The 14,871-nt window shown below is 30.9% G+C and overlaps 1 protein-coding gene across 5 annotated transcripts; it reads right to left on the reverse strand.

The window, feature by feature from the left end:
• Nucleotides 1-3,067: 3,067 nt before the first annotated feature.
• Nucleotides 3,068-10,826, reverse strand: LOC109788894 (protein PIN-LIKES 3). 5 transcript variants are annotated; one of them, XM_083075250.1, is made up of 12 exons: nt 10,582-10,826; nt 10,435-10,500; nt 9,767-9,933; nt 9,600-9,679; nt 9,384-9,508; nt 8,645-8,766; nt 8,280-8,510; nt 7,372-7,464; nt 7,020-7,120; nt 5,782-5,834; nt 4,167-4,352; nt 3,068-3,504 (listed from the first exon to the last, which is right to left on the reverse strand). In XM_083075250.1, exons 3-12 carry the CDS (start codon nt 9,899-9,901, stop codon nt 3,380-3,382), a joined length of 1,251 nt encoding a protein of 416 aa, XP_082931376.1. In that variant the 5' UTR covers nt 9,902-9,933; nt 10,435-10,500; nt 10,582-10,826; the 3' UTR covers nt 3,068-3,379. The 5 variants fall into 5 exon arrangements, with proteins under 5 accessions (XP_082931376.1, XP_082931377.1, XP_020203340.1 ...); XM_083075251.1 differs by lacking the exon at nt 10,435-10,500 and having other exon boundaries at nt 10,578-10,826; XM_020347751.3 differs by lacking the exon at nt 10,435-10,500 and having other exon boundaries at nt 10,543-10,826.
• Nucleotides 10,827-14,871: the final 4,045 nt, after the last annotated feature.

The raw sequence follows: 14,871 nt of genomic DNA on the forward strand, positions 1-14,871 counted from the left end.
AAGATGTAATTTCAAATTTGAAATAACCTAAATCAACCTAATTCAATTTGATTACGGTTCTTGAATTTTTTAGGATCTTGAGATTGCGAATGTAGTTCTTGTTTTAATGGAATTCATAATCTAGATTTAGATTTTTGTAATGATTAATTATGAATTGAATTATGTTGATTAAGAATTCGTATTTTTTGTGAACAATGAAAATTACACCATAGGAAATGAAACCTTGAACTGGTATTTGATAATATTGAAATTCTATGTTGAGATTCAATCTTCTGTTTTCTATATTGTTGTTTACAATCTGTTTGAAACAAAAAAAAAATCCCCCCAAACCTAACTCAGTTGCATGATAAAAATCAAAAATAGAATGAACTTGTGTCCTTGAGAGATGACCTAGGTTAGTTCTCTGTATTACAATTTTTTTTAGAAACCTAGTTTTGTTTGAAAATGACTCGGCAACGCTATCAAATGGCACCATTGTCAAGGACATAAGCAACTTTGTTTTGATTTTTACCATGTATACTAACTATTTGATTAAATGTTTTAGTATTGTATACCAAGTGTTTGTATAAATGTCTTGGTTTTTCTATCTCTAAATAATATAGAGTATATTGCTTTTATAATTTTAGATTTTAGGTTTGTAGTATGTAAGTTTTTGTCTCCATTTTTGTTCCTGTTTCTGGTTACTAACCATTGTAGGTAGGTATTTTGTCTTTTATTTTTGTTGCTATTTCCATTTACTGCAAAATAGAGTTGGTGCTTTTAGAAAAGTTGCAACAAAATAGAGTGTTGCTGTTTCAAAACAAAGTGTTGTTTCGTCATTGTTTTGTTGTTGTTTTGTCGTTGTTTCATTATGGTTTCGTTGTTGTTTCTTTTTGTTGTTCTTGTTGCTGCTAAACAAAGTAAAAGGTGTAACAAAAAGCAGAGTACTAGTAGAAATCCTAAGGTGGATAAATTGCCTTTTATGCAACTAACCCGAAAATTTTCATTTCTTCTCCGATTGGGCTGAAACTTGGTCGGCAAAGGTAAAACATTATTCTCAACAAACATACTGCCTTTAAGAATTATTTGGGCTTAGAATTGCAAAATTCCTTCATCTTGATAGAGTTTTATAGATTTTTACATAGGGGTATTTTGGTAATATGGCAAAATTAGGTTTGATTGGGCTCAAATTTTGCCAGAAGGTAGCTAAAATTCACACATCAAGGCACCCATGTTACAATGTAACTATGGGTGTTGGGGGGTCCTTTTTTCCAAATTCCTTCATCTAGATCACTTTTCAATTTTTTTTTTCTATTTTTGATTTTAAAAATTAGCAAAAAATTATCAAAAATAGGAAATCTTATATGAAATGAGGTTCTGGTAGTGAAATATTTTTTAAAATTCATTTCGTGTTGTTTTGCATGTTATAGGTGCTTATATAGTAGATATTGACTTTTTTGTTAACTTTTGACTTTTGGTTGACTTTTGACATGTTGATAACCTTGTATGTGTTCTCACTTGCATGGCTAGGTCTATATGCAAAAATCAGGAAACACTCAGGTCGAGATCCAACAATATATGCAAACATGGATGAGTGACTCAGGAAGAGATATATACATGGCTCCATACATTGACGGGTTAGTTTTTTAATCATGGTAATTTTATAACTAATTTGTTTGTCATACAATGTAGGTCCCATTGGCAGTTAACGGTTATCATTCCTAAGGAATACATCGTGGTGTGGTTTTGTTCACTACATCGAAAACCAAGCCACGAAATTAAATGCCAATTGCAAGGGTAACTAAATTTTTTCATTATGTTTTAAAACTGTAATTATATATATTGACTAACATCTATTTTTTTTTCAATTAATTAGAATCGTGTCTGGAGCTAATATTTTAAGTGGAAGAAGCAGATCATCAAAGACATTGCACTTCATATACCCTAAGGTTAACAAATTAATTAATACAGGCAATAATATTTAAATTTATTGACTTTGGAAATAATAGTTATTTGTTTCTCATTTTAGTGTAATAAGCAACAAGACTCGTTTGAATGTGGCTATTACATCATGTATTGGATGAGAGCCATAGTTTCTGCGGGTATTACTGATTCTTGGGCGCAGGTAATTCATATCAAAATTTATTTAAGTATATTTAGCTTTACGATAATTAACATTGCATATTAATGACACTTAAATTAATGTTTCAGGTCTTTCAAGATCCATCTCCATTGCCCGAAGATGAGATCATCAAGATAAGAGAACAATGGGCAACTTTTTTTCTTCAAAGTATATAATAGTTAGATTTCTAAGTTTAGTTAGTTAGATATTATGTTTCTAGTTTGATAGCATTGATAAACATATGTTTTATAGCTTTTTTAGGATAATAAGATTTACATTGTCATAATTTATGCTTTTTAACATTTATATATTATTTTCTTTGTCATTCAATTTTGAAATATAATTTGAATTTCTATTATGGACTGCCTGGTTTAGATTTTATACTCTGGACTTCCTGGTTTAGGTTTTATATTCTGGACTATATATATATGCAGGTTAATTTTGGATATATCAAAAAACAACAAACGTTTTAAAAAAAACGCAATAATTTACGTCGCTCTAGACCATGTCCGATGTAAATTTATGTCGAACCTAGCACTGGCCGACGTAAATTTACGTTGGACATGGTCTAGTCCGACGTAAATTATTGCATCTTTTTTCCCCTTTTAAAGCCCCTTTTTACGTCGGGCAGAGGAAACATCCGACGTAAATTTATGTCGTCTATGATAGCCGACGTAAATTTACGTCTCCCGTATTAACGTCGGAGACTTTTTCTACGTAAAAGGCTTAAAATGTCCGACGTTAAAGACCCCTTCTGTACTAGTGCTTTATGATGGTATTTTGACTTGTATTTTTCTTGAATTTTTGTAGGATGCACAAAGCGCTATAAATGATTTGACTGGTAATAATTTTGTTATTGGCTTAGCAACCTTAGATTTAAACCACTTTAAATTTGGACGAAGTTACTTTGATTACATATATAGTTGACATTTACCAACTCTTGTGATTTGTATGTAATTTGGTCCATTTAAAACATATGAATTGTCTGATATTTTATTAATTTGCAAGTTTTGTTCAATGATCCTCCTAAAACAAGTCAAATATTTTAAAAAAGTTAACCATTTTTAACATCGGTCATTCCATAACCGATATTAAAAGTTAGACTTTTAACATTGATCATGCATGAGCCGATTTTAAAAGTTAGACTTTTAACATCGATCGTTGACTGATATTAAAAGTCCTACTTTTTAAAATCGACTCTTTTAAAATTGATCAGATAATTAATTTTAAATATAAAAAATGACCGATTTTAAAAATATTTTTTCCACCAATCCAAAATCATGCCACTAGCCACATGAAGAAAGTTGACCAAAGGGTAACTGCAACCGACGCAAAAGCATATGTCCATAACATGATAACAGAACATTCACTTTCACCAGCTCCGAACAATTGAGCTATGGTGCCTGCCAAATTAAAGTGGAAACCAAAATAGGTAATTAATTTACCGAGTAAGAAACAATTGAAACAAAAAAAAAAAAAAAAAGAAAGAAGCAGATTCCTAACGATTGAACGAATAGCTTCTTCAATCCTTGTCCATCCGAATTCTAAATGTCATTTCCTAGTTTGATTTGTGCTTCTTTCGGTATATTAAAAGTAGAACAAAACTTTAAGCAAGTAAATGATGACATGATATTCGGAAACTAACCAAATTATTTTTTATTTTACAATAGTTGCATTAAAAGTATACTATGTCAACTCCTATTATCTACACTTTTTAACACCTTTTTTTATTGAATGAAATCAATATTGGTTCTATCAAATGATTTATCTGTCACTTCCTATTTAATTAGTCAAACTTTCTAACCAGGAACCTATATAATTAATTTACCAAATAATAAAAATGTGTTAAAATATAAACAGTCATTTTTTTAACAGACATTGTACTAATTTATTATTAGAACAATCTATTGAATGCAAAATTTCGTGTTCAATTTTTGTTATGTGTAAAACCTCTTCAAGTCAACTATAGTTATTAGACTCTAACCATGACTGAAACTCAAGGATATATAGTATACCCTTTAAAAAGCCAATTTTATATTGCTTAAAGGGTATATAGTTACGTTACCTATATTCATAGCTGGTGGAAGTGCATATTGAAGTAGAAGCACAAACTGATACAAGGCGTCTGAACGCACTAAACTCAAATGTATCGCCCCTTTCACAACAGCAACACCCAGAAGAGGCAAGAAAATGTATCTCACCGCTATAATTCCCACAATGGTCCACACTGGAGGACTTGTTCCTTTCAAACCTGTTCCATTTTTCCATAATTATTTTCTTTAAACAAATCAAACAAATTAAAATGTTCGACTCTCGCTATAGACTTTATAAATTACAATGAAGATTATAAAAGTGGGAAATGCTATAGACATTATTTAATATATACTGTATTAGAAAAAATGAAAGCCACACATCAGATTAAGGATGACAATAGAATCTCATCGAAACGGTTAGTAGGGTATTCCTATATGTTCTGCTAGATAAAAATTTGTTCTATAGTTACCCCGTATCCATGCAGGTATTCATTAAACAGGTATTAATTAAGCGAATACTTGCAAATTTTATAAATACTCGCAAATATTCATGGATATTTATGATATTTTTTTAAAAAAAAGTATTATAAACAACTTTAAACTTATATTTGATTTAATTATATTAAAATATTAAAGATAAATAATTGATATTCATTTTTGAACTTGTAATTAATGATTATTTTTTGAAATATTAAAAATAATATAAAAATGTAAGATAAAAATATAAATATTTAAGTAATTTTATTTAGCGGGTACCCATGGTATGGATACTACCATACTCACTCCTGTCCAGTTTATAAATGAGATAAAAAAAAATATACTCGTATCCATTACTCATGGGTATCCATTTAGACTACCAATTTATTATCTGTGGATACTTATAGATATAAATATTTTTGTCATCTCTATTAAAGATAAGATAATTAAAAAATATATAAGTAGGAGACAACCCTCACTTTACAAGTCGATTATATAAGGATGAGTTAAACTCTTAACCTACTTTCTTAAAATAGTATCATAGCATATCATAGTTTATATCCTAATGATTTCTTTGTTGTCAGGCTTATTAGGCCACTCGCTATTAGGTAGTTAGCGAAGCATCCATAGATGTTTAGTCTTGCAAACTTCACCTTGAAGGTAGAGTTGGCCCATAACCCATTATTCTAATAACATGATAGCAGAGCTATCTAGATCTACTCTAAAAGGGTCATCTACCATTGACATACACACCAAACCTAATAATATAAGTCTCAACTATTATAGATCATTAAAAAGGGTCATCTATTATTTATTCACGTATCAAACTCAATAATGCTAGACATGATAAGATGAATTAGGAAAAATTCAAGTCCCACATCAATTAGAGATAAGACAATTAAAGAGTATACAAGTGGGGAATAACTTTTACTTTATAAACCAATTTTATAAGGTTAATTTAGACTCTAATTCACTTTTTAAGACTCTTAAATCCACTATTTTTATGTTCAATTGTTGAAATTTATTAAAAAATAAAATATTTGAAGTTATATTTCTTTTAACAATTATTACTCGTGAGTTTATAGTTTCTAATAAATTTAATAATAAATAATAAAAAAGTGTGTTAAATGATGTATGAAATGCGCTAGCACTTGCATATAAAAAGTTTACCTTTAAGTAGATTTGCACCCATTATGAGAGTGAGAGTAGGGATGGCTGCCTCACTAAAAAAGAAAGTTAAAAGTTAGATATCTTGATTGATTGAATAACCAAAGAATGATAATAATAGATGGAAATTATTTCATATCTCATCGTAAATCTAATGTTATCAGTGGAGAAAACAAATAATGATAGAAACTAAATTTTAAAATAAATTTATTAATTTGTTACTTTTTTTATTAGCTCAAACAACTAACATTAATATAAAATAAAATTTAAAATAAATAGTTATATTATTACGACTTCAAAACATGATATTTGTTATTGAACATAAGTGACACAGAATATTATCTTGAACAAGTAATTATACTAACTTATTATACGAGTAGGTCAAGTTAGCTTACAGGTCAAAAAAATACAAAACTTGTATATAATTTATTATAAATTTTAATTATATATAATAAACATATCATTTAAAATGCACTTGTTAATATACTAATTACATTTATTTATTTATTTATTTCATTCTTTAATAACCTTATCTTTATATCTTATTCCCTGTATTTGTCTCCTATTTTAAATTCAGACATCTCTTACTATTTTAGTGTAAAAATCAGATTTAGCTGTAATGTACTTGCACATGTACAGCCATACGCTCAATGAATTTTATTGTAACCCATAACCGACACTCTTCTAAAATATCCAAAGTAGCACAAAATACTACTTAAAATTTTAACTTAATTGATCAAAAATATTTTAATAACAAAAAATAAATTAAATTATAAAAAGAACAATTTTAAAAAATAAATTGAAAACTTAAAAATTACATAATTACATTTTAATTAATTTAATGATAAATTACAAATATCATGACATGTTTAATGCTGATTGAATATATTAAAATCTAGATTAAAGAAATCGACGTCTTAAAGGTCTTCCAACTTTTGGGACGTGCACAAACATAATAAGCAAGCCACTAATCATTTTTAGCAACGATATGATGCATATGACTGTTGAAACTTTTTTTTTCTTTTCTCTTTTTCTTTTTTACAAAATGATTGTTATAGCATTAGCCCGTGAAACTTTTGATCAGATGGTTTCAAATTTGCGGGGAAAAAAAATAGTGGGTAGCTATCATGTCAAACAATAACAAGAAATTTGTAGTTAAAATAAGTCTAAAAATTTTTTTGTTTCCTATCTTTTAATTTGTAAGAAAAAAATATTGAAGAGTTAAGTTTTTAGATTCATACCCCAACATGTAAGCAGATTCTTCAACCACATGAAGAGGAGCGCTACTACCTATAATGAAATTACGTAATGGGGATATTATACCAATGATAAATCCAACAATCTGTGAAAAAAAAAAAAAACACATTTAACAAAAATAGATATAAAAGAAAATTGACAAAATATAGAATAATGTACTGTTTGCTAATGTGGCAATGCATGAGACATCGTGAATTTTAGTGAAGTAAATGTGGCAATGCATGCTATCATCTCCAAATATACTCTCACATTATAAAATTCTGTTATATACGTGTATGCACAAAAAAAAAAAAAAAAAAAAACATTGTTATAAAATTCTATGTTACTGTATCATACAGCTCCAAGTGTTGAAGGCGCAAAGATGGCTTTTAAATTTAAGTTGCTTGAAATCTTCCTCAAGCATTGCTTAATTTTACTTGAAATTGAAGCCTGGAAAAAACACAACATTTTTGTCATAATAAGTCATATGAAAAGAAAGAAAAAAAATATTATATGATTTGAAAATGAACATTTTTCACTCCGTGATATGAGCATCATGGATTAACAATAAATTAAGTAAATTCTCTTGCATGAAGAAGCAGATCAATAATCATGAGATATGTAAAAGTAAATACATGAGATAGTAAAAGCAAAAATGCTTGGTGGGATTATGTTGTCTATAGAGGAATTCTAATTACAAATAGTTTAATTTAGTATTCCTGAGTTACATATTATTATGTTACTATTTGTCAAGATTCAATTTGAACTCAATGTCAAATGAAATCATCCATAATAAACCCATTAAAAGAATGCTGACAATGTACATTTTTTTTTCTCAGACATATCGTTTCAATACACTATTATTAAGTATATTTTATGCTAGATCACCGAATTGAGAGTGTGACTTGATTCTTTGTCAGGGCTCACATGAAACTTTACTAATAATAAAGAATATAATGTTTCTAACGTATCTAGTGAGTATTTTTTTATTATTATTCAAAGACATAGTTTATACAGTATTTTTATATAGTATTTTAAAGTAAATAATTAAAGATTAAATTATATTTATCAGAGATAATTTCTGCTAGTCAAACATTATTATTTTAATACAGATGGAATCTCATTAAGAATTATATCAAACTGCTCCTTTCTTTTATTTTTAAAATGCAATTAGTTAATCAACACCTGAAAAGGGAAAATCTTGATTCATTATAAACAAAATATATATATTATCTTTTGAAAGGGATGATTATAGCTGGCCTCACTTTTTCATTTGATTCTGCGTCAGGAAGCAATAAGGTATAAACATCATCCATGACGTCTTCTGTAGGATCAAGTGTTTCTGAAAAATTGGCTTGGTGTGACTCTGAATCTGATATTTCCTCTGAAGCCTTCAATAAGCTGCTGGCATCGCTAGTATTGTCTTCTGGTTCAGTTCTACTTGAGGAAATCCTCATTATGTTGTAAACATATGACCATATAAAAACTGCTCCAATCTATGAAGTCCCCAAATGAACATAAAAATAAACCTAACATCAATTATAGCCAATTAAGTTATTATCTTTGTGGACAAGTTAAATGCACACTATATGAGCACACTTGCAACTTAAAAATTAAACATGTAGCATACCGCCATAGAAAGTGAAGCATAAGCCATTCCATATTTATAGCATACATCAGAGTCACCAAAAGGACTTCCACTCTCTTCACATATTGCCGGAATAATGATTATAAGCAAGTTCCCTAAATTTCCTGTTCATAAGATGAGCTCAACCATAAGATGCATTAATGATGAACAAATTTGAAGCAAGATGTTTCTTAGTTTTAAGTAGAACTTTTGTGGGTACAATAAGCACATGACTATCATCAATCACAATTTTGGGTGGCATAAATCTCATTTATTAGGAACTCCTACCCAACATCAACATCGTTTCATAGGATAATTGCTTTTTCCTATTTCCTTTTTCATAATTTACAATCTGCAGAATGCTGAATCCATAAAAATTGCAGGTGACAAGTTTGATTCTTCAATCTCAGATTAACTGTATTCATATATACAAATGAAATCCAAGAGTAAGATAGATAGACAATGAAGCAACATTTTAATCTTGATGACTTAGTCTTCAATGTGGATCCTCTCCAATTGCAGGATGTACAAGGAACCAAAGAGAAAGACAACGGATCCCAATTAGATATATGTTTTTCTCTCTGATATTGTACCATCCGCAAATGAAGAGAGACTCCAGAAGCTTCAAGATTTATCAAATCTACTACTGAAGAAATGAATTCAAAGTCTGTGTTTGTTTTATGTCATGCACATTACATGTGTAGTTTCCTGCATTGATTTATTTGTGCAGTAGAGTCCATACCAGCAGAACAACAACCCAAGATTAGACCTTCCATTTGTTTGGGAGGCCTTGTCATTTTAATCAAAATCCATCCCAATGCTGATCCTAATATGAATGTGGCAAGAATATTCACCGGCATGAACCACCTAAATTACACAAAAAATGTGAATTAAACACAAACAAACCCATCCTTAAACTAGAAACACAGGTCACAAGATGCTCTAAGTCAATACTCACAACTTAACAACACTGTCAAAAGTAATCGTTTTGGCCAGATTGCTACCCACCAGTGACGGATTAAACACATAAAACACAAGCTGTCACAACAGAAAGAGCACCATTTTCAGTAAACTGCATAATGGGCACAAAAAAAATATTGGTTTTTCAAGTGTTGTATTTGTAACCTGATTCACTTTCTTCCTTGCATCTTCTTCCAATATTGATACGTTATCCAGTGCAAGAAACAAGCCAATTGCAGTAATCAATAATACTTTGATGACCGGAAAAGACGCAACAGAAAGCAGCTCTATAAACCCCATTAGACCAAATCTTCAAACAACCTATGCTAATCCTACAAACAAGACAAAATATTTATGTAACAAAATATGTATCAGCAAAAATAGAAAACTGAAGTACAATGCTCACATCCAAATTCAAAGAAAAAAAGAAGAAAAAGGATATTTGTGTTATTCACGTACGACTAGAAGAAGAGCCAAGAAAGCAGTTCTTGTGATTACAACATATGCATTGCTTAAAAGAATATATAAATGACGAATAAATTTTTTGACCATTTAATTATGAAAACGAAACCACGAAAATACGCGTCAACATGATAGTGACATTAAATACCCACGATGTTTACAAGTAACCATAAAAGATGTGTTAAAAAAAAAAAGTGAGAGGTTCTATCACTTAAATTTCGAACTACTCTTATGAATAAAATCAGAGGAATTGAAATATAGCTTACATTGATCTGCAGAAGCATAGAGGGGAATATAAAATACAATTAGTTTATCATCTATGACTAATAGCAACCAAGTAGCAATTAATATGAAGCTTAATTTACGGTTACCCATTAAGAAGCATAGCCTCTTTTTAATCTTCTAAGATATAGGTGATGCGATTATGTTTTTGCCACCTATGATAACAAAGCACTAACCATTATTACATTTATTGATACCTGTTGATGCATCAACACAGATAAAGAATTATTACATACTGTGTTGGGTGTATAGCCCACATTCCATGCTATAATAAAGCTTGAGATAATCTTGTATATCTTGCTGAGTTCATCGTTATAGCGAATTGAAGGCTGAAGTAAGAAAGATGAAGAATCTTGCAATGGTACAGTGTCTTGTCAAGAAACATTGCGTTACGTCGTAAATTAATAAAGGACCATCGACGTATGGAGAACATCCAAAAATATCATAATTGTCAAAAAGCAAACTGCACCGGTAGGTTTGTCTAGTCTGGCCGAGAATTGGCTTGTTGAAAAGTTGGTGTGTTTCGAGATCAATACGAACAGGTTAAGAATTATGATTGATCCATTAAATTTTGAATTATCTTATTACTTGTTTTGATGATTAGTCGAATTTTGAAAATATTGAAAAACATTTAGAAAGAAAACACAACATTATAAAACAATTAACAATGAAAAGAACCTCCATTCATGTTTAACAAAGTATTATATAATATTTAAATTTTTTAAATATTAATAAATTTGATTTATATATTAAGAATTTTTAATTTAACAGTTGAATCGTTATCGAGTTGAATAATTTTTTTAAAAATTACTCTTAGAGTAATTTGATCATCTGGATCATCTCTCTATATATAAAAGCACTAATTTGTTTTTAAAAATAATTAGTCTTTATATACTTGGAAATGGAAAGAAGGGTAGTTGGAAAATGGAACAATCGATTAAGGTATTTATTTTCAAATGCGTTTTTTTATTAAATTTAAATTTTATACTATGGCTAAAATTAACAACTGCAGATAAAGTATATTTTTATCATTATTTTTAATATTATGATAAAAAAAAATAATTTTCCAAATTATCCAAAACCATTGTTGACCCATTAATTGTGAGATTGACGTTAGTTTTCTTGAATGATTTTAGGTTTCGCCTAACTGGAAAATTGCTGGCATGAGTTAATATATTTATTTGATACAATATTGCTGGCACGAGTTAATCGAGTTAAATAAATACTAACGCACACTTTTACTTCTTGCATAAAGTTTGAAAAATGAAATTTGTGTAGCAGCTCAAATCTTCTGTCTTGGGAAGTAAGCACGCGTTTCACATGACTTGTTACAATAATGGTATGTTCCTTTTGGTAGGGTACGAGAAATTAATGTATAGTTATATTAGAATCAGTCCCTATTGCATTAATAAGTATTATTTATTAATATAATTGTTAAAGTGGACTATTATTTATTAATATAATTGTTTTTTTCTAAATTATACCTTGATTTGTCTATTTTGATTGATGTACAAATTTAAAATATAAATATTTAATTTCTTAATTTTAAAAATATAGAAATGCAATGTGATAATCATCACGTTAGTTGTTATCTGAATGCTCTAGACGAGAGACTAAGGACTGTTGAGGAGCACTTCCTTAATAGAAAGGAAGTCGCCGAGATGTGTTTAGCATAGGACATCCCATTCATACGCGAAACCATGAGACCTCCACCTTTGGACATAGGTTAGTCAAACAAGGTCTATGGAATGAAGAAAGGGGAGGGAATCAATGCTACAACTGCTCCTGCTATTCCTCAAAGGACAAGAGCAACACCAAGGGTGGAAAGGAATTTTGACAAGATTCCTACAAGCTATGTAGAGTTATTCCCTTAGCTGCTAAAGGTTTCAATGTTGGAGTGGACTATATCATTGAAGAAGTTGAAATCGCCTTATCCACGATGGTATAGGCCCGAAGAAACTTGCAATTATCATTCTGGGGCAGCAGGGCACTCCATTGAAAATTACAAGGCCTTGAAGCATCGCGTACAGGAGCTTATTAATGCCAGGTGGCTCAAGTTTGGGGTCATTGTACCTAACATTGTGGAATGATCAAGATGAGTAGCAATCTTGGAACAGTTCATTGGAAAGTTGTTAAGGGGTTTCTCTAGGAAAACAAAAGTTATTTCTTTGTATTAATTTCAACTCATGATCTTCGCCCACGGGCATGAGTTCACACAAAATAAGGGCTTGTATGAGTTTTACAGTCATGAATGTTACACGTCATTTCTTTAAATCCTTGTTTATTCCTTTTTCCCTCTCCTGTGCATTCAATTCCAAAACCAATTACAACACCTAAAAAAACAAACAAACAAACATGACTGAGGAGAATGAAATTAATAAAACTCTAAACATCCATGATGCAGTAACTGAGTCTGAATGAAGAGAATTATTAGACACAAAAATTGTTGGGTGGAGAACTCTGAATTATCTAGCCTTATCATGAGGAAAAGAAGGAAAAATAATGACTTCTTTCCCTTCAGATCTAAAATGAATGAGACAGTTGAGGCAACCAGCGAAAATCAAGTTAATTATCCAAGACCTACAAAGTTGGGCATGAAATGCTCTACATGGGTGTTAAGGATTCTATTCATGCTTTAATTAGGGCAACACCTTTCTCCTTAGTATATGGGATGGGGCAATGTCACCAAGTTTTCCAAATCGGAATAAGTTCAAAGAATGTCTGATCAACTAAAACCCATCAAAGAAGAAGAATTGGATGTTACATGTTATGCGTGGACTTATCAAAAGATTAGAAACTCATCCTTGAAGCTTTCTAGAGGGTATCATGTGCTCAAGAAGTTCTTAGATGCTAAAAAAAATTAATAAATAGACACCCAACTATGAAGGACCACATATAGTCAAATAGGTTTTCCTTTAGATAAGGGCTAATCCTTACAGACATGGATGGCTAAGAGTTCTGACGCAATGAAACGGTATTATACCTTAAAAAAATCAGTTGCAAAAGCCTACTAGGATGAAAACTAGTAAAAGGCGTCATAGGCAAAAAGTTAGGGTAAAAGAAAAAAGAGTTCCTATTAGGATGCGTCCTAGGCAAAAATTAGGGATTGAGGATAAAAGTAGCAAGTGATTACTATCAAAGTCAAAAACCAAAAGTGGCTCGGATATGTCCTCAAGAGGTCAAGGTTCTATGAAGGTCCACCAGAGACTTAGATACCTAATCTAAGATAATTAGGGGAATGATTATGCTTGTTATGCAAAGAAGTGTTTGTATAAAACTTAAGCACTAGCCTTCCTTGGCCACGTATTCTTTCTAAACAATTCTTGAATCCCTTTCTGTATAAAGTTATGAAACCAATAAAACAACCTTTCTTTTCTCCTCTTTTGACCAATTGTAAATGACGTGTCTTGTTGGTGTTTGTCAAAAATTAAAAAGGCCTAAAAAAGGAAAGAAAAGGAATGACCCGCTAGGATGAAAACCCATAAAGGGCGTCCTAGGCAAAAAGTTAAGGCAAAAGAAAAAGAACAAAAAATTCCCCTTATAACATGTTCTAGGCAAAAGTTAGGGTTTCCAAAACAAAAAGAAAAAAAAAATAGAGCCCCTAAAAATAGCTTAATGCATTAACTGACTGATATAACTAATGTTGTACATCAACATATCAAAACAGTTCTCTTGAAAGGAGAAAAGGAAAGCTACCTTTTGAAAACCAAATCAAAACATGCATTGCATGTAGTTGAAAGCATTTCACACACTTAGAATATTTTTCTTTATCCTAGGGGAATTGTTCAAAATATATAAAAACTGCATTATGCATAAATAAGCAAATCAACATCTTTGCATGATGACAAAAAAAAGGTGAAAAATGGCCTGTCCCAAAGCACATTAGCCAAAACGGGTCGTTCCAGAACGAGAACGCTCCATTCTAGTTACATTAAAATTGGAACGCCCTATTCTGGAAGCAAAATGGGTTGTTCTAGTTTAACTTCAGCAAGAATTCCCTGTTTCACTCAAATAACAGGCCGTTATGGACCCGAAATGGGTCATTTCGCGCGTATTTTGGTTATAAAATAGGCAGCTCCCCTCATAATCCTTATCCATTTCCCAAAACTCCACATTCATTCTAGAGCATTTTTAGGCATCTTTTATCTCCAATCATGTATAGAGGCGGCTCATCTCATGGTCGAGGCAAGATTCTTCGTTTGCCATCTCCACCAGCACCACCAATACAACAGGCACCATCACCACTAGACACAATGTCCAACCTCAAGGATGAGCGATGAGGTACATAGGGGGAGACAACACCTGTGTAACTTCAATTTCGTGTTCACATGATAGCTCAACTTTCCTATCTTGGAGCAGGTAGGACTCCTTGGGAGAGTCTGAGATTTACTTACGATGGAAGTTCCTACTCGAGCTGATAGGTCAAGCCTATCAGGAGGCGACTGTCGACTTCTTGGCATTGGCCAAGTAGTACACAACTATGGCACTCGAGGGGCAAGAGTTTCGACGTTTATATTCTGGATGGG

Source organism: Cajanus cajan, chromosome 5, assembly GCF_000230855.2.
Source record: "Cajanus cajan strain Asha chromosome 5, NIPB_CcT2T_4, whole genome shotgun sequence".
Taxonomy (NCBI): Eukaryota; Viridiplantae; Streptophyta; class Magnoliopsida; order Fabales; family Fabaceae; genus Cajanus; species Cajanus cajan.

Coding starts and splice junctions, on each gene's coding strand:
- LOC109788894 (XM_083075250.1), bottom strand. CDS start 9,901: ATGGGGTTTATAGAGCTGCTTTCTGTTGCGTCTTTTCCGGTCATCAAA. Junction 7,465..8,279: donor ACGCAGAATCAAATGAAAAA/GTGAGGCCAGCT, acceptor TGTTTTTTCCAG/GCTTCAATTTCAAGTAAAAT. Junction 5,835..7,019: donor GAATCTGCTTACATGTTGGG/GTATGAATCTAA, acceptor TTTCTTTTTTAG/TGAGGCAGCCATCCCTACTC.